The sequence below is a fragment of the Sprattus sprattus genome (assembly GCF_963457725.1).
Source record: "Sprattus sprattus genome assembly, chromosome: 16".
Lineage (NCBI taxonomy): Eukaryota > Metazoa > Chordata > Actinopteri > Clupeiformes > Clupeidae > Sprattus > Sprattus sprattus.
Window position 1 is genome coordinate 7,595,274 of NC_137914.1, and position 20,773 is coordinate 7,616,046.

At 38.7% G+C, this 20,773-nt stretch overlaps 2 protein-coding genes across 2 annotated transcripts; both read left to right on the forward strand.

The window, feature by feature from the left end:
• Positions 1-857: 857 nt before the first annotated feature.
• Positions 858-9,383, forward strand: fam50a (family with sequence similarity 50 member A). The gene is made up of 13 exons (XM_080854365.1): positions 858-1,097; positions 2,911-2,995; positions 3,092-3,191; positions 3,433-3,578; positions 3,653-3,729; positions 3,913-3,979; positions 4,123-4,184; positions 5,609-5,685; positions 6,021-6,075; positions 6,214-6,262; positions 6,446-6,516; positions 8,687-8,797; positions 9,142-9,383. The coding sequence occupies exons 1-13, from the start codon at positions 987-989 to the stop codon at positions 9,148-9,150; spliced, it is 1,020 nt and encodes a 339-aa protein (XP_080710491.1). The 5' UTR covers positions 858-986; the 3' UTR covers positions 9,151-9,383.
• A 3,722-nt stretch (positions 9,384-13,105) lies between these two features.
• On the forward strand, positions 13,106-19,936 carry LOC308377375 (interleukin-17 receptor D). Its single transcript, XM_080853997.1, has 12 exons — positions 13,106-13,391; positions 14,179-14,260; positions 14,528-14,683; positions 15,041-15,159; positions 15,301-15,424; positions 15,629-15,667; positions 15,878-16,023; positions 16,122-16,196; positions 16,363-16,429; positions 16,708-16,860; positions 17,903-18,069; positions 18,170-19,936. Exons 1-12 carry the CDS (start codon positions 13,287-13,289, stop codon positions 18,725-18,727), a joined length of 1,791 nt encoding a protein of 596 aa, XP_080710123.1. The 5' UTR covers positions 13,106-13,286; the 3' UTR covers positions 18,728-19,936.
• The last annotated feature ends 837 nt before the right edge of the window (positions 19,937-20,773 follow it).

Below are 20,773 nucleotides of genomic sequence, written 5' to 3' on the forward strand. Positions count from 1 at the left end.
CTAAAGCAATGGATCAGACTAAATCAGCGTTAGCCCCGCCCACTGACTTTGATGGGTGAGTTTGACAGATAAAATAAATTATTGATGCGCTGCAACACAGGACCATGACATAATTAATTAAATAGTGAAATAATTAAATGTGTTTTTTTTTTTTTACATAAAATGAATTGGTATTTAATAAATTAATGACACATTTATTGAAACATTTATGTATTTAATTCCAATTTGAATTAATTAATGACACATTTATTGAAACATTTATTTATTTAATTTCAATTTAAATTAATTAATGACACATTTAAATAATTATTGATGGTGTATTTATTTATTGAATTTTGGCACTTTCAGTCCTCCATAGTAAAACATCTTTTCACAATTAATGTTAATAAAACAACAGCAGTCTTGCAACCTATCTCTTTTTTGATGCTGGCTGATATCAGCCAATTCACAAAACAAACAACCAAACAAAAAAACATCTGTGATACTTTTAACGTTTTAAAGAGGTACTACACCCTGGTTCTAACTCTGCTTATTTACTGTTGTAAATACAATTATTTGACTGTACTATGATGAAACACGTCAACGGTGTTAATATTGACAAAATTAAATGTTCTCATTTTCATTTACTGATCTATGAGGCCCACCATTCACAGGAGTTTTTGGGCCAGTAGGCATGTAGTGACCAGTATTGCATTTCAGAAACAGCATATGCCTGTAAGAACTGAGAACTATGTTACCTATAAGAACTAAGAACTATGTAACATGACAAATATGCTTAACCGTCTAGGTGTGGACTTTTATTTAGAAAATTAATCCAAGCAGGTCAACGTCACTTCCTCTACAAGTTGACCCGGAATTGAAGGTTGACCAGCAGTCGGTGCGAAATCGCCATAGTGTTTATTATTGTTTTGTTGGTTTGTTGGTTTTCTACTCGTAAATTGTGTGAAAATCACATACTTTTGATAGTTGACTGAACATTTAAAGCCATGGCGCAGTATAAAGGAGCAGCCAGCGAGGCTGGACGAGCCATGCAGTTGACGAAAAAGCGTGAAAGAGAACGAGAGCAACTGGAGCAGTTGAAGAAAAAAATTGCGGAGGTAATATATAACAAATCTAATGTTATTTAACGAGGTTTGATCTAAACAACCCTTCATGTACCAAGCTTCATATAATGTACCAGTCCGAAGATCTGGGAAACTGTCGGTTTGCAGAGTTAAGATGCACTGGAGTTGTACGTGATAAACTGTAGTCAATGTTGTGACAGCGCCCTCTGGAGTTCTTAGCTATATTGTGATAATGCATATTTAACCAAAAACGCAGTAAAAGGAAATCTGTTTACAGGGCATGTGCATTTAGTATGCAGATTTAAATTACTGGGCAGCAAAGTATTGCTATAATTAAATATGGCTTTTTGTGTGAAATGTATGCATTCAACATATCTGCAAGCAGCGATGAGGGGGCCAAGCAGAACAGCAGAGCATAGTTGCCATGGACACGTTGTGTCATTATGTCAAGGGCATGGCTGTATGCGTTCACAGCAAGTTTAAATGACCAAAGATCTGAAGATAATCGGCCGCGGCTGCATCAGATAGGTTGACATGACAAGTTGCCATGACTTGGCCTTGGGACCTCTCGCGGTACACAAAAAAGCTTTTTAGCTTATTGCAGCACTCCCTACTGGTCAAATAATGCACATTTAGTAAATGCTTTTAGAAATTGGGTGAATTGAACAATGCTTGATCCAATGACTTATTATGTGGTACCTCATTTTTTAAAGTTGGGGACACGGTTCAAATGTGACTAGTGTAAGTGTATGTCCAACCTGTTGGTGGAGCTAGAATGTTTGAGCAGATCATGTGACTGTCCCATAAAAGTCTGCCACATTTGGTACCATGCATGCTGGGACTTGACTAGCCTTTATTTTTAGTTTTAGTTTGTATTGTGAAAACAAGGACATGGTTTCTGACTTATTATTATGCACTTCTAAAGGAACTTTGCTGCTGTGTATTATGTTTGCTTTGATTCATTGTCATTTTTGATTAATTTGCTGACTGTTTAGAAAACTAAAAATTAAGAATCAAAAAGGGTAAAATGCAATGATTTACGAAACTCTGTTCACCATGGCTTTGTCATCATTGTAAGTCCAAACCACAAGAAAACAAATTGGCCTACCTGTGCCCTTTTTGTGGTCTGTGTGCTGTGTTAAAAAATGTTTAAATTATCCAGGGCATGCATGGTTCAAGTGCAGGCATGCTTGAAGTGGAAATCACTTTTAAGTGCCGTTGACTGCAGGTTTCAGGATTCAACTTATGAATCAAAACATCAGTGTAATATTTGTTGATAAGTTACACCCTCTTATTTGGCTCACACTATCATACAGTGCCATCCACAATTATTGGCACCCTTAGTGAATGTGACCAAAACAGGCTGTGTAACCTCTTGGTCTTTCACTCAAAATATTCACAAAAATTATTGAAAGAACAAAAAATGTTGACATTAAATAAATATTATCCTCCAAAACAGGTGTGCCACAATTTACTTCAGTTAGATTTCAATTATAGGATTTGGGGAAAAATATTTTCTCTAATGTCAAAAAGAATATTCTTTCAATAATTTTACTTCAATAAAAAGGTAAGAATGGTGTGAATATTTTGAGTGAAAGACCAAGAAGATACACAGCAAAGATTTTTTTTTCATCGCCTGTTCTGCCCATATTCACTAAAGGTGGCTGTAGGTCAATTGAATCAAATATTCTGTCCCATGCTTAATGTGGCAGATGTTTTATCTGGACAGTGCTGTTGCTGGTTATGAAATAGAAATGGAGACTGTAAACACATGCAGTAATGATCAGATGCATGTTCTTTGCTTGAAATATCTGTTGTTAATGTGAATGTGCTTTGTTTTCTCCAGGACAATATGGTGAAGTCCAACATTGATAAGAAGTTCTCGGCTCATTATGATGCAGTGGAACAAGAACTCAAATCCAGCACAGTGGGTAAGTTCAAAGGTCAAACTGTTTGGGATGTAAACAGTCCCTCAATTTGATTACTTACTTAAGTTAGAACTTTAATATATTGCTTTTTGCCCAAAGGTCTGGTGACACTTAATGACATGAAGGCAAAACAAGAGGCCTTAGTCAAAGAGAGAGAAAAGCAGCTGGCCAAGAAGGAGCAATCCAAGGAATTGCAACTGTAAGTGCATGTTCCTCTTCTGCACATGTTTCCAATATATTTGATTTTATTTCAACTGGTACTTGTGTAGTAAGTGTTTTGTTCAACATAAAGTTCCTTTTATTCAACATAAATATAATTTAGTTTTCTTCTTATGAACATGAACTTAATAATTGCAGTAATTGTTGAAGATTGTTTTTAGTACAATGGAGCGAAAACATGTAACCCCTATCCTGACCTTGTCTTTGCACCTCTAAACCAGGAAACTAGAAAAGCAGAAAGAGAAGAAGCGGAAGGAAGAGCAAAAGAGAAAGATTGCTAGCTTGTCCTTCAACCCTGACGAGGGAGAAGATGATGATGAGGAGGAGGATGAGGATGACAATGAGGAAGAGGAAGAGGAGGAGGACTGTGAGTAAAGCTGTGTTCTTTTAAAATCCACTCCACAGACAGTGACATTATCAAACACTTAATTTTTGTGACAGACTTTCCAGTGAAGAAGAAGAAACTGGGCAAGAATCCAGATGTGGACACCAGCTTTTTACCCGATCGAGACAGAGAGGTGAGGAACCAGGCTCATGTTCCCTGTTGTGGTTAGTTCAAAGCTGCCATCTGCTTTGGATGTTTCATGTCTCTGCTGTGCAGGTGCAAAATTACAAGTGTGTGTGTGTGTGTGTGTGTGTGTGTGTGTGTGTGTGTGTGTGTGTGTGTGTGTGTGTGTGTGCTCACATGTCATCACATACAGGAAGAGGAGAATCGTCTACGAGAGGAACTACGGCAGGAATGGGAGGGGAAGCAGGAGAAGATCAAAAGTAAAAAGAGTTTCACAGTAGTGCATCATTGCTTAAAATACTGTATTGACTTGTAACAGCCAAACCAACTAAAAGACGACTATGCTGTTCCACTGTACAGTAAATAACACTTATCACTATTAATGTGTATGATTGCCTTTTAGGTGAGGAAATTGAAATCACCTTCAGTTACTGGGATGGCTCAGGTCACAGAAAGACTGTCAAGGTAAATATTTTTCAGGGAGATTCCAACCGCCTGACAATTTCAACTCTTTAGATATGGTTTGGTGAATAAATACATATAATGAAAACAAATACAAAATATGACAGATTAAAGGACAGGTGAATAGAAAGAGTCATGTCGTGAAATAGTGGTAAAAGTGAGGTAACATTGCTATGATTCCTCACCTGCATCACTCCTCATCAATGCCCAATGTTGGCCCAGGCAAAACTGTCTACAAATTGTAGTAGAAAGCTGAAATTGTACCTATGTCAAACTTAAAGCCCTGGTTTCATTCACGGGCAACTGGCAATGAGCCAGGCAACAATGCAAGGTCCGCCACTCATGAACTAAAGCTAAGTTAATAACTTGTCAAAAACGTTTTGCTAATTTAACACCATGAGCAAGATGATAACTGCAGACATGATAATAATAATAATACATTTTATTTAAAGCGCCTTTTATGACACCCAAGGTCACTTCACAAACAGGTTGTTAGAATTACAATCATCTCATAGAAATAAATAAAAATAAGAAAAATAAATAAGACATGAGTGGGTCAGCGCAATGCTCCCACACGCCAAACATTGCTTCACTTCATGGGCTTTGCTTATTGCTTTGCTAGTGGCCCATACATTAAATTATGGCCCTTAATCTCACTCTGTAAATTGATTAAGGTGATATGGGTGCTGCCCATGCAGTTGGTTATGAAAGAAGAGATATAAAAACAGACAACAAATGCAGACACAGAGCTTGGCTACAGCGGCACTAACTTTACCAAGCTCAATTTTATCTTCTGTAAGTTGTATCAGACCCCAATACTGTATGATGTATGCATGCAAGAGAGAGGTGTTGCTTCATTAGTTTGTAACTTACAGTTTAAAGGCACAATATGCAACAATTATGCTTCAGGATTAGGGTTAGGATAAGCAGTTTAACCTTAAAATAACAGCTTAAAAGAAATTGGGGCGCTACAATGACTTTTAATGTGGAGAATTGCGTCCGTGCCAATGGCATAGCAGAGTCGATAGGCATATAACTGCCTTCTGTAGTTTTGCCTGCCGATGCCCGCCGATCTAGTAAGTAGCTTATTTGCCGTCTTGCTTAGTCTTGTGTTGCACATGATTGATGTTTGACTGTGTAAGGACAGTCGTTGAGTAATTAGTTCGTCATAATGTCAAAGTCAGCACATTTCAAGAGATTTCGTTAGTTTTAGCTGCTAGCATACCTTTAGCGAATAGCTATTAATCCTTAATGCACCTTTAATATTCTGCAAGAAGGTAAAAAACCAATCAAATTACTGCTCTGTTCAGTTGTTAGTAATATGCTGTTAAAAATGACATTAATCATCCATCAAATATGACCTTCTGTGCATATTTGATGATGAGGGTTGATTTGTGAGTAATGCTGAATTTATTTTGTTTATGCAGATGAAGAAAGGTAATACTATTCAGAACTTCTTACAAAAGGCGTTGGAAATCTTGAGGAAAGATTTCAGTGAGCTAAGGTAAATGTTTTTTTATGACCTGTCATCAACCATTGCTCAGAATTATGACGATTGTGGGCTTAAGGCATAAACATACGCTAACATTTATGTATGTGTCTGTAACGGTCTATAAATTATGAGAGAGGTGAGATGTTTCCGTGACTGATTTAAGAGTGTATGCTGCACTTGAAACACCTGAAACACTCCGTACCGATTCTTTTGGTCTTGGTACAATCTGAGCTGTGTTTTCTGAACGGTCAAGAACATAAGTTGTTGACAAGTCTGTCAAGTGTTGCGAATCTACTCAGTGCAGTATACCCTGACACAAGTTGAACCTTTCTGTCTGTTTGCCTCAGATCAGCTGGTGTGGAGCAGCTAATGTACATCAAAGAGGATCTGATCATTCCCCATGTAAGTGGAGGTTTCCTCTGCCCTCCTCACTTTCCCCACTCACTTGCTGCCGTCTATGCTTGACATGCTCATTATAATTCAGAACAACAGAAAAATAAATTAATTCATGACTTGTGTCTTTCAAATATCTGTTCACAGCACCACAGCTTCTATGATTTCATAGTGACAAAAGCCAGAGGCAAAAGTGGTGAGTGGCTTTATTAAGTTATTGACAGGAAATCAATTTGTTTATTATTTATTTATTGACAGGAAATCAAAATGTGCTCATTTGTCGAGGGTCTAGGGGTTGGTTTTCTCACAGAGAAAAGGAAGTTGAGTATCTGTAACGCTACCTTACAGCAAACCATTTTGATTGTCTGCTTTTTCTCAGGACCGCTCTTCAGCTTTGATGTGCACGATGACATCCGATTGATAAACGATGCCACCGTTGAGAAAGATGAGGTAATGCTATTTTGATTGCAGCAGTAAATAAGGGCCCACACCCTATTTAAGAATGCTCATTCAAGATGAAAAGCTATAGATCTGACATTTGTCATGGCATTTACTAGCAAAGACAGCAAAACTGAAATTGACAGCTTGAAACCGACTTTTTAGCCGACTACTTGGACCGACAGGTTTTTATGGCGAGCAGAACTGTCAAAAGAACTTTTTCTCATTGCGCGCCTCGCAATTCTCATGCAGCTCACCAAACTTTAACTGACAGTTTGCATGGCACCTAGTAATTATCTGATTAAACCGCCAAAACACATAATTCATAAAAAATACTCAAAAAAGATATGCTATTCCTACACAAGATGGCAATATAGGCTACAAACAAGGAAGTGTTAAAACCTGACCAACCACAATGGCGATAGTGTTGTTGGACTGGTAAAGAAATAGTGAGCTGGGGCCGTATTCACAAAGCCTTTTATCTTACCACTAGGAGTGCTCCTAACTCGCGCTAAAACCTTTTACGTAGGAGTAATTTCTTAAAAGTGATTCACAACGGTTCTGAGACCTACTCATACTAAGGATAATACCAACTCCTAAGCTTAAGATAAAAACTCCGTTGCTATGGATGACGTCGCTTCTCATGCACGAGTTTAGAAGGGGTGAGGACGGTGATTGGTTGTTGACAGGCTCTCTCATTAAAAACTCATTCGTGACGTCCCTCTAACAATCCCACTATATCAACTGAAAATAAGAGAATAAGCTAGGCTTCAAATTAAGTCATATTAAATAGTTATGGACAGTGCAGTTAGCAGAATGCACACGCATGATGACAAGTTTGTGCATCCAACGGGAATGACACTTTGCACGTTGAGAGAAAAAGAACGCGATCAATATAAAATAGCCTATGGCAATTGCATGTAATCAAGGCAGTAATAATTAAAGCACCCAGCAAACTGTTAGGCTATTATATTTCCAGCCCTTGACCACTTCAAATATCAGCCATACGGCCCTTCAGGCGAAACGAACGTGAAACGTAAGCGAAAGCCTACTGGTCCCAGGACCAATAGCCACTGTCACCCCAGTGGCATCCAGCTGGTTAGTTCTCAAAAACCTGCTGCAGACCGTTCTCCGTTGAAATGTGGACGAAAACGTCTTCATCTTTTGATGGGGCAATTATTGTAATGTGTGTCCCGTCACTGGACATTCCTGCGATCGCCATGGAATTTACTTTGATCTTGTGTAATAGGCGATTGTCCAAATGCAACTGGATAAACTGTTGGATGATGTGGGGTCTACAGTGCGTTGATAGTTTGATGAATTAAACGGCTGAATGATGATTCCCAGTGTCGTCATTTGCGTTTTCCGCGAAGCCAAATAGGCTATCTTTATGTTTCCAAACATGTCACTTCGGGACACATCGTTGTTTAAAGGCGTCATTGCATCCCGCGCTAATTCTACGACAATATTAATACCTTAACGGTTTAAGCAATGTCTTTTATCAATTCCAAGTCGGCTGCAGCCATCTTACGATTTTTTGTGAATAGGTCTTAGTGACTTAGGAGTCCTCATGAGGAGTTTTAAGCTGTCCTAGACTAAGGTGCTACTTTTAGGGATAAAATATTTTGTGAATTGCTCTTAGTAAAAAAAATTAGGAGTCCTAAATTTAAGACTGACACGCCCATTATTTTTAGGAGTTTCTCCTAAATTCGCCACTTATGAGCTACTTTTAGCCCTAAGATTCTTTGTGAATACGGCCCCTGGTGTAGAAAAATTTGGGTTGATTCCAGGAATGTTATAAACGGAACCCTACACTACAACTATGCCACATTTCGCACATAATATTTGGGCTTTTTTCTTGATTAATGAATTGATACTGCTAAAGGGGTGGAAACTGTTACAAATCTGGCAACACTGCACACTGGCATTGTAGCGTTAGTTACTATTGGATATAGGCTATTGCAGCGTCTCGTGCTAGTTAGTGTGACCTGCACGGACAATAGAAATTAATTTGTACTCAAACAAAGGAGTAGCTCCCTTTTTGGACTTTGTCCTGCCAGTGTTGGAAAATCATGGAAAAAATGAATGAAAAACTGATGTAGGTCTATGTTGAATTTTAGCCCTGCATATGGCAAATGTGTTAAAGTCTAGAATGTGACTGGGTATGTTGTACTCTGAATAGTCCCATGCAGGTAAAGTGGTCCTGCGAAGCTGGTATGAGAAAAACAAGCACATCTTTCCCGCAAGTCGATGGGAGCCATATGACCCAGAGAAGAAATGGGATAAATACACGGTAAGCAGTTCCAGTTCCATGGTAGTTGCACAAGTGAATTGATTCATGAGTAATATGCATCCTTCACATATTAGTTGCGGTAGGTCTGGGAATAAAGTGCTTCAGGGAATAAGATTCTGTTAAGAAACAATGCATGTGCTTGCTTGCTTGTTGTGATTTTTGGCTCTGGGTCTTTCTAGTTCAATCATGTCTTCCATAACCCTGAAGTATGTGGTGAGAGGTTCATAGCAGGATAATAGATTGTCATAATAACCACTTCTATGGGGACCATTGAAATTGCACTTCAATTTGAAATGTTTTTAGTAAAAGTGACAACTAAAGCTTGGCCTACTTTATGTTTGCAGATCCGGTGATGAATCTCCCTCCAGTATCAACGTTATGTTACTTACAGATTTCATATTCGCGTTATCAGAACATTTTATTTCCTGTCTCAAATACCAAGGAAAGGAGACTGCCCTCAATTGTTTTTTTAAATGTATATATTCATCGACCAGATCTGTTCCAGGTCTAGGTCATAGATTCATTGAACTGTATTTAGTTTCATTGCAGAAGTTGGTGTCGTCAATAAAATATTATGAACCGTTTATTTATCCTCATTCCTCTCTGTCTAAATCATATAACTTTGCAAATACCAACATAGAATTTGTTTCAATTTTTACTATCTGGGGATGCTTAATTATTTGATTTGATTTGTGATTTGATTTGTTTATTTGATGAAGAGGGACAGTGTGCATTAATAAACATTAAAATGTAAATGCACCCAACTTTAGCCAAAAGGCTAGTTTTCATTGGCAGTCCCCCTGCCAGGGTGAAACTGGCTAAAGATAGGGAAGAATTACAGCATAACATTGGGGAGGGGAGGAGAGAAAAGACCCAAACTATGCTCCTAGAGGAGTACAGTGTGGGAACAGTAAAAAAAAATAAAAACCCGCACACTTAAGCACATACAACTCACAAACAATACATACATGAATACAAAACACCAGAGCTACATGAAAAAGCTGCCACTTGCGTTGGCGCTAGGGATAGCCAGGATTCTCATGACATGTAGGCTACCAGGACATTACAAACACAAAAAACACACCTCAGCACATAAATACATACAACTCACAAACAATACATACATGATTACAAAACACCAGAGCTACATGAAAAAGCTGCCACTTGCGTTGGTGCTTAGGATAGCCAGGAGTCTCATGACATGTAGGCTTATTATCATTATGAAGATCTTGTAGAATTTGACAAATTATTAAATCAATACAAATGGTGGAGAGTGTTCCATTCAGTTAATATTATGTGGCTTAAAAAAAAAACAACTTAAAACCCCATTATGTGATAATTTGTATTTTTTTGCTACTGAGCAAAACTGTAGCTCACTTACACCACTGTTGTAAAACAAGTAACCCTCTGTATTTGTTGACAAGCTGCAGGATTGGCAAAGACAATGGCAAAAGCCAAAGAAGCATGTTGGTAGATTAACACAAGGTAGAGTAATATCACAAGATTTTACACAAATAAGACTGCATACTGTTTATTTATTGTGACATCGGAGATGAACGCTAACATGACATTTTACTTTTACTAAAATACTGCTTGCGTTTTTCTCCCATATTCAATTAAATTCAATTAAATTCAAGTGCTTTATTTGTCACATACATGAATGTAGTGAAATGTAAAAGGGTCTACGCTCCACACTGTGCAAAAATAAAATAAAATAAATAAATAAAAATAAGGAAAGAGTGCTGAATGTAAAAAATTGAGATCAAGCCTCTCACTTCCTATATTCATTGTTTTATAAGTGTTTGAGTGTGTACAATTACGTTGGTGACATGCTTAATACACACTGGAGTGTGTATTTATTACAAGCTAGCTGATGAGAGGGCCAAAGAGAGGAAGCAGAAACGAGGCAAATGTGCCAGTTTGGGAAGTTGGCTGACTGATGCCTCGCAAATCACTTCAACCACAATTGCTGGTTACTATAACTGTGTTATCTGATAGTACAGTGTCTATTTCTCGGTAAACGCCAAAAGATGTACAACCCGAATTCAGTAAAAGTTGGTGCGATTTTTAAATTTGAATAAAATGAAAAGTAAAAGACTTTCAAATCACCAGAGCCAATATTTTATTCACAATAGTACATAAATAACATATTAAATGGTTAAACAGAAATTTTACACTTTTATCCACTAAATGAGCTCATTTCAAATCCACATCCTCCTTGGTTTCTTCGTCAACTCTGCCATGATGTCCATACAGAGAATACTGCACTAGCTTGCTCTTGGTCTAATTGTTGTTGCATAAGGTGGTGCCATAAAGCATTACGTAGTTCTCGCAAGAGGTCTTGCGCCCTGTACCCCAAAGTTACATGTAGTACATGCAATACTAGGTGTGCTGGGGCAGTGTCACAGATGCCATTTCCCTGTATTACAAGATTGTGTACAACCAAAATTATTTTAAAGGAGTTACTTTAAAGCAGCAATAAGGAGTTTTGTTACAAAACTAGCAGGCTAACTACCTAAAAGTCATGCAAAAACCTTGCAAGCACCACCAACAGCCCAGTTCACACTGATAGAAGCTTGGCAGTATAGCTGGCAATGTCATGCTTTGAAGGCTTTTCTTCCATTTTTGCAAGGTGTTCCAGCCAGGAAATACAGAACTCCATATTAGTGCATATCCTGGATGGCTAGTGGGAAAGACACAGGTGTTTATTGTTGTAGCGAAAAACAACTGTTTTCAATTCTTAGTGATAATATTCAATCAGAGTCCGGAGTGGGATAAACTGAAGTTTTGTTCAATCTTGCAGACATTTCATCCAAAACAAGAGTGGTGGTCCATGGAGCAGCTCTGACTAAAAAAACTAGCGCAAAGGGCATATTTCGTCACTAAATTCTAAAACATTTTTCAAGATGCCGAAACAGCTGTGTCCTTATCAGTGGTTTGACCCCTCTCGGTAATGATGTCAAGGCTATTTTGTGGGAACTTTTACATGCTCTTTGATGAATTTGGCTGTGTCTGTACGCCTGCCCCTGTGGGAACTGTGTGATCTTGTTTTGAGAAAATAGGCATCTCTGTTTGGCCTGACCTCCATCCCGCCACACAGGCCTCTCTGCCTGGCACACATGCTTCTCTGTGCGTAGGTCTGGCTGGCCTGACCTTGGTCCGGCACACAGGCCATTCTGTTTGAACAAACAAACTCACTCACTCCTGCACACAGGCTATTCTGTTTGACCTAACATAACACCCATTGCTGCACACAGGCCTTATGACACTTGTTGTTGCAAAACTGCTTCATGTTCACCACAGCACTGGATTATACCCATACCCACACTTGTTGTTGCAAAACTGCTTCATGTTCACCACAGCACTGGATTGTACCCATAATTCTCAACATTATCTTTCCTCCACATGACAATATGCTATCAAAATGAATTGGAGGATGGTCCCAAACCTAGTTGCCTATAAAACTATACCTCAAAAAGTGTAAAATTGTTGCATAGTGTTACTTTAAGGTAAAATTGTTGCATAATGTTGCTTTTAAAGGCACCCAGTGCAACTTTCGAGGCTTAAAAATAAACATTCAACTTCTAGTCTTTTTTACACGTAGTAAGTTTCAATAACTCCATACCATTACCTACCGACATTCAAGCAGCAAAGATGAGACGTCGTTGTGTGGTGAGAACTGATAGAAAATCGATAACAACAACAATCGCCGCCATTTTCTTTATTTTTTGTAACCTACAATAAATAAAGCAGGCTTCCAGTCAATGGAAAAAGGGCTTCTCCCCACCGGCGATTGTTGTTGTTTACGATTTTCTATCAGTTCTCACCACACAATGACGTCTCATCTTTGCTCCTTGAATGTCGATATGTAATGGTATGGAGTTATTGAAACTTACTACGTGTAAAAAAGACTAGAAATTGAATGTTTATTTTTCATTGAATGTTTACATAAAGTTGCACTGGGTGCCTTTAATATGTATGGCAATATACCTTGCCCACCACAATATTTTGCACCTTAGACAAGGATAACACCGTCATTCCCAGCACAGGAGGTACAACTGTCAAGGGGACCGCATACCTCGAAAACGAGATGGCGCATCTCAAGGGGCTATCCTTGTAATAAATAAATAAAATAAAAAAATTCAATAGAGTGGTGTTGTGTAGCCTTAACGTAAGAATTACCTAATTCACCCATAGAGTTGTAAATACCATTCTATACGTGGAGTATATGACCAATACCAATTTTAATGGCAATGTACACGTGCTCTTTTTTGCCGCGCCTACTGCACTCTAAAGAGACCTCTAGTGTACAGATACTGCCCAAAGGCACCACTCCCTAAACTTTCTCTGTTTGTGCAATCTTTTCTCACCGTTCAACATAGTTGGATCGCAATTGGTTTGTGCTACGGGTGCGATTTTGAGAGCCAGGCATTTGTGTTTGGAATACTTCTGTACTACGTCCGCCACCTTGGCACCTAGGTGGTTTGCAATGTGGCGGGGCACACTGACCCTTTGCCTGTCTTTGCTCCTTCATTCTGGATCTCTCGAAGAGCAAATCCACCCACAAAACTGTACACTGAACTGCATTCGGAAGGTAAGCCTGTGAACTCGGTACAAATAATCTGAGGTTTAAACTTTATCTGGCTGACGAGAAAGCAGCTGGCTACAGCCCTATTGGGTCTGTTTGGTTATATTTATCAGTATGAAGTTAAATAGCTAAAGTGGTTTGCTTTCATGTAGGCTGCTGTGACGCTTCTTTTCTTAGAATGTGTATTAGGCTGTTGACACTGAAAGATACAAATAGGATAAAGGTCAGGGGTTGGCTACCCGCGGATGCTTTTAGCTCCTCTAGTGGCTCTCGGCTTTGTAAAAGCAAATTGCAGACAAAAAAAACAAATCCTAACATTATTCAATTGTAAAAATATGGAGGCTAGACACTGAATACAAAATAATGTAACATTTCATGAATTGTGGCTTGGTGAGTTTTCGTAAGCTAGCTATGGATGAAAAACATAAGTAACCTACCGCCTACCTATATAGTAAAACATATGAACGAATGTTTGTTTAAACCTATTAGTTGGCTCATTAGGATGTAGTACCTGCATTTAAACGCCTTAAATCTTTTTTTGACAGTTTGATTTATTTCTTACCAAAAAATAGGTCTTCATATAGTAAAGTTTGCCGACTGCTGATATAGATTGTAACACAAGTTATTAGACTAGTTGGGCACCTTTACTAGAAGCTGAGGTCATGCATTGTGTACTGGGACATATTTAGTGTCCTTTCCTCTAGGCTGAACATTTAATGTGTTATTTCTCTGTATGTATCAGTTTCAGTTATTCATACTTGTATCTGTATATCTTTATTCTTTACTCTCCCAGGGTGAACTTGAATGCAACTACTGCCGAATAACACAGGATATCGTAAGCACGATAGCTGTTGGCTTTACCTCTCCATTTGGAGGTTAGTATGGAGGTATTTTGTGGTCCACACATGCACCTAGAATTCTAATGTTAATTTTTGAGTCTGCAAAAACAGATTGTGTCATATATTTAGTCTTTAACAAACAATGAAGCTGAATGCCCCAAATTCTTAAAATTACCACCTCACTTATAAATATACAATGCTTTATCTCCCCTCAATGACTGATTTGTTTCTCCCCTTATTTTTATGATGAATTGTTTGCCTTCCCAGAAGTATTATAATGATTTGCTCTTTCTCTCTGGTCAGCTTGTGTTCCTTGGCCATGTCATGCTTTTCTAGGTGAAACACCAGACATTTGTCAGCATTATGTTCATGCTCCACAAAATGTGGCCGTTCAGATGTTGCCCAATCTTGATCCGAAACATGAGACTGCCGTTATATCATGGAGCCCCAGTAAATACGGTAATTCCAGGAATGTCAACTAAGACAATTTTTCCCCTTCCCTGTAAGAAGTCATTTAAGACATAGATTGGTACATATGACAAACATTGCTCCTAGTACATAGTTCAAAGTCTAGATGATAGCAACAACGTCTGAGTTATAGATATATTTGCCTTAAATGTAGGTTTGGCAGAAAAGTTAGACCATGATCTGATTATTGATTAGAGTAAGACTGTTATTGCATTAAATATTATTTTATATATTATAATTATCATATATCATTTTCCTATAAATGTTTATGCTATTTAATTAAGTTTTCACTTAAATGCATTCATAGTTTTTGTTGTTTGTTGGTTTGTGGTTTGTTCTGTGGCTCAGGGATTGACTTCCTGCGAGGATTTCAAGTTTCCGTACACGCCTTGGGTGGGGCTCAGGTGGTCTGTCAGCTTTTCTTGATGCAGCAGAACCTGTCCCTGACACCAGCTCATACCCAAAGGGTACAATTAAAGCTACTCTAAAATAGTAAATTGTTCTTGGTTAGAAATATTTACCACAAAAATAATGACCAGAATACATACAGAATTATTATTATTATATATTTTTATTTACATGTTTACAAAAGTTGTTTTCCTTTCTAGATTTACTACTCGGACCCAATCCCTATGTTGACTCTGGATACTCAGTATGCAGTGACAGTAATGGCATTGCCCGTGCCTGAGCAGTGGGACAGGTTTTACCATAAGAAAGTGTTCAGCACAATCAGTAAGTCAGTGCTAGTCCGTGACCCAAAGGCTTTTTAGGTCACACTACACCAAAACACATATTTTACTTTTCCCTCTCCATAACAGTTTGCTGAAAGAAGGCTGCACCCTCAGCATTACCCTCAACACATAACTCATGGTATGCCGAAAGAAAATTACAGGCAAGGGATCGTAATGTATAACTTTTTTCTCTGTAATTATACAGCATGCCCTGAGAAAAATGGACTAGAGAAATGCAAAAAAGGTGAGTAACCACTGAATCCTCAAATACATACATTCCAACCGAATTATTTAATACATAATATTTCTGAAACCTTTTTATGGTTTACACGGAAATTGAAACTGGTTTGACTGGTCTGACTATTTATGACCTTACACAACACCACGTTGGTAGGAGTGGGGAGCGGAGACGGATGTTTAATGTTTGAGCCACTGTTTACTTGGTTTTCCACAGACTGGTTTCCGACATACCTCGTTGTAGAGCAAGATGGTCATGACATCAATGTAACGTTCAACCTTGCACCCCCAAATCTTCAGTTTGGTCGTTATTTTTCATCGTGCTATGGTGGGCGTGAAAGAACATACATAGCACTGGAGCCAGTAAGTAGGCTTTGCCTTAAAACAGAACGATGTGTAGTCTATGTCCCAAATGTTCTTTTTTTCAGGACCTCAAAAATGTCCCAAATGTTCTTTTTCAGGACCTCAAAAATAACAACACACACTGTACGTATCCTTTGTCCCAGCTGAACCCTGGAGTAAATTACACTTGTGAGGTGAGCCAAAGTAATGAATAAAATTACATAATTCCAACATTTAAAATTTTTATTCCGGTGAATGATTCCAGTAGCTTGGTGTTATTTAAACCGTTACCATAAGCACTGGTGTAATATAATGAGCATTGTTTTGTTTTTCTGAATGGTCACACTCTATTTATAACAGATAGCAGCTGATGTGGTAGATGCAGTCAAGAAAAAATTCTTTATTGAGATACTGCCAATAACAGAAGGTAAGTTTTGTCTTAACATGTCTGACTTCATCTTTATTATAAGGTGTGTTTGTAAACAGTGGGCTCCCCTTTTAAAATTGAATCTTCAAACCAAATGCAGGGTCTGGCAATATACTATATAAGTTCTCAACATCAAAATGTTCCCAAGAAAGGTTGTTTTAAATGACTATACTACCTTCCCATAAATATAAATGGAGATGTTTCTTTCACTGTAGATATTTTAGTGTGACTTCAGAACTAGTTAAACATTGAGCCGATTGTATTATGTGCTTCCACAGATCCCTCTTCATCACTTCCAGACCTCATCCTCCTCATCTCCCTGCTCTCTCTTGGCGTTTTCCTGGCCACTACTCTTGCCGCTCTCCTTATAGTTCTGCACAATAGAAAAAGGAGAAAAAGGGACAAGCTAAACAAGAAGTACACAGCTCCAGGTGGGAAGTGTTTGTGTGTGTGTGTGTGTGTGTGTGTGTGTGTGTGTGTGTGTGTGTGCGTGTGTGTGTGTGTGCGTGTGTGTGTGTGTGTGTGTGTGTGTGTGTGTGTGTGCGTGTGTGTGTGTGTGTGTGTGTGTGTGTGTGTGTGTGTGTGTCTGTGTGTGTGTGTGTGTGTGTGTGTGTGTGTGTGTGTGTGTGTGTGTGTGTGTGTGTGTGTGTGTGTGTGTGTGTGTGTGTGTGTGTGTGTGTGTGTGTGTGTGTATTTGTAGTCCTCTATGTTGGATATTGGTAGGTTTTGCATACTAGGCCATATCAAATGATCCCTGTCCTTTGTCCTAGCCACACAAGGTGGTGCGAGTCACTTAACAAGGCTTCGCATAGCAATTCAATCCTGCCTTTCGTCTGAGCCCCGAGTAATAGCTGAAGCCAGGCCTATAAGCATTTACATGATCGTGGTCAGCAAGACCCTTTCTGCCTGGTGTTCATACCTCTCATATCCCCTTTCCTACACACCCCCTTACACCTTTAGACCCACAGGCACAGACACCTTCCTTTTGGTTTTCTTATCACCATGAAGCAATACACCTTTACACCCATCACGTTAGGTTAAAAATCCCCTTAAGTAGACATATTGTTCACATTCTCTTCTCCCCCCATGGAACGAACGAAGCATTTACATCAAGAACACCCAAACATCAGAGACCGCCACACATTTAATTAAAACACTACACAGTGACCCCCTCCCTCAAATGATAAATTCCTGCCCAAAAGGTGCAGTGTAAACCACACCTTATATCACCTAAAAGACAACAACGAAGTGTATTCTCAGTAACCTGTAATTGTACAATCTGAGGTTACAGTGCTGTGCGTTAGAAATTCCGAGGCTAAACTTTGTCAGTTGGAATAATCAGGATATTTTCGCCAGCCGGCTTCCCGAGTTATTTACTCACTCCATCTACGATCAGCTAACCTGACTCTTTAATCTAATACATTGTGAAGATTGGTTTTTTTTAATCAGTCATGAATTGTTTCATGTCTTCAGATATTTGTCAGCAATTGCATGACAGACCTGAGGAACAGTGTGTGGCTGTGAGCAGTAAGTCCAGTCCACCAAGCCTGCTGATAGTCTATTCAAGCAGAGATGGTCCTGCTCATGTTCGGGTTGTCCTACATCTTGCAGCTTTCCTGCAAAGGCATATGGCAATTAAGGTAAAAAAAAAAAAAAAAAAAGAACACGGGACAAAATACACACTGGGTTTGGTACTGTAAAGAAATTTATGACTGAAATCCACAACTGCTTTCTGATCAGGTTTTTCTGGATCTATGGGAGTCTCTCAGTTTGACGGAGGACGGTGTGCTGGGATGGTACAGCAGGAAGATTGCAGAGAGCGAATTTGTGCTGGTCATCTGCTCCTTGGGTCTCCATCAGAGACCACAGGAGAAAAAGGATGGTGGGGAGGAAGAAGACCATCCGGATCAAAACATGTCTTCAGCCATTGTGGCTATGATTGGCGAGGAGCTCTGCCGAGCCAAAGCCAGGGGCCAAGACCTGTCGAAATACATTACAGCAAACTTTGAATACTCTAAAGAGACAGATGTGCCAGCGGTTATGGGTCTGGCATCCCACTACACCCTCACCGCAGACCTCCCACTACTGTTCTCCCACGTTCATGGACTGGCCCTCCGGCAGCCTGGGGTCTGTTTGCAGATAGAGCACATTTCTGAGGACTACTGCAAACTTCCTGCTGGGGAAGCACTGCAGAGAGCCATTCTGGAGGCTAAGACTGCGCTCATTGAACAACATGAATGTGAAGATATGAAAGGACCTACAACTACCACTACTACAAACGGATGGATGATGTTATGAATGGAAATCTTAATGATTTTGAATGGGAGAGTGTATTTGGTCCCATTAGCACAGAATAATCGCATGGTCTAAACAGAAGGGGGTACAGTATTTTGAAGGCACACATTTATAGAATGTTATTTGCAGAATATTCTGTTTTGGCTATTTCAGCTTTCTGAGGGGTAGTTTGTACCATCATTATTATCCAGGGGTAATAGACTCCTGACTGTCCTTGGGTAATAACAAATCCCGGACAGAAAAGATGCCAACAAGCATGTTGCTGGTCCAGTACTTTGAGCTAAACTATAATCCTGCTGCCTGAACAAGTTATGTGTTCCAAACAAACAGCTGATGTTTCCTTAATGCTTGAAAGGATTGCAGATAAATGTTTTTTATACTTTACATAGCTTATGTTCATCGATACATTGTAATTAATAAGCAGAACACCTCGAGATTTGTCTTTTGCACTTTTTAACAGATCACTGTGGTAGATTTTCAAAATGCCTCATTCAGATACACTTACATGTTAAAACATTTAACTCTGCTGCTGCTAAATCCTGAAAGCTAGACATCACAGTTTCTGTGATGTACACCATGTACTTAACCTCAAGCAGAACTGTTTTCATATTTGAAAGACTTTACTTGGTGAATTATTAAAAAAAAAAAAATCTAAATACAAAATGTATATAGTAAACTTAGTGATGATATTAAATTTGTGTTGTTGCACATAGGCTAATTATGTTCTATTAATGTTATTTTTTGTATCTTTGTCGCCTCATACTACAAATAAGCTACTTTGGTCATGCTTCCTGTTTTATATGATTGGACTATTATGATGGTAATCAAATGTATCTTGACTGTTCTCATTTTCAAAATGAGGCCTTTCTAAATTAGAAATTGTGTTTAGTATTTGTTCCTTGGATTGCTATACTGACGTTTGTGAAAATATTATGCAGAGTTTTGCCTGCATAGTGCATTCATCGTTCATACTTCAACTGTGAATAAAGAAAATGGTTTAAAATGGATCCAAATGGCAGCTGTCAAAGTGCTTAGAAGAGACACTCTACTTAAAAATTGATGTACTTCTTTAGGTTGTCCATATTGTTGTACTGTTTTTCACCAGTAGATCTACAAATAAAATGAATTAAATTAAGTGGTTCAATTAGAGGGCGGCTGGTTTTTAGGTGTATGCGTAGATAGAGACATCAGGCCTTTATGTTAGGCCTTTGCACAAGTATCCATCTTGTCCGGCATTATTATATGGCTTTAACATCTATAGTCTCTGGTCTACACACCACAGGCTTGCAAAATGGACTAAACATAAACCAACATTACAGAAGAAGTGTGTGAAGGTAAAGTATTTTCTAATATGTGGAATTATAGACCTGTCACCCTTCTTTCTTTTTTATCGTAGATCCTTGAAAAGGTTGTCTTCAAGCAAGTTTCTGATTTTGTGTCTCAGAATAAAGCTAGACACTGAACAGTCTGGTTTTAACAGTGGTCATTCTACTGAAACGGCAATTTTTTTTGCTCAGTCATCAGCACCAATTCTAATAGTCTTGTCAGCAGCCTCTGGCACTGTGAATCATGACATCATCCTCTCTACGCTGTCCGAATTGGGAATTTCGGGGAAAGCACTCAATTGGTTTGTATCGTACCTAAGTGGAGGCTCATTCAATGTGTCATGGCAGGGACAGGTGTCAAAATCTCCCCAACTCTCCACTGGTGTACCTCAAGGATCAGTTCTTGGACCCCTCCTGTCACTGTTAACAATCAAGAACATGGCAGATGAAATCATCAGGATGAGAAAAGCATACATGTGGTAAATGTACAAAATACATACAAACATAACATGGTATGTGCATGATACATACAACATTGATAGAGGATAAGGTTCGGGAGAGAGTATTCAAGTATTGTAACAGCTTAGTGGGTATACCCTGTGATCTTAAGGTTACCATTATGCAAGAATTTACATTGCAGGTAAATGCTAGCACAGAGTGTATGTGGTAAAAAAAAGTGTATGACAATTAAGCAAATATCACTTTACAGAAATCATGAATAAAA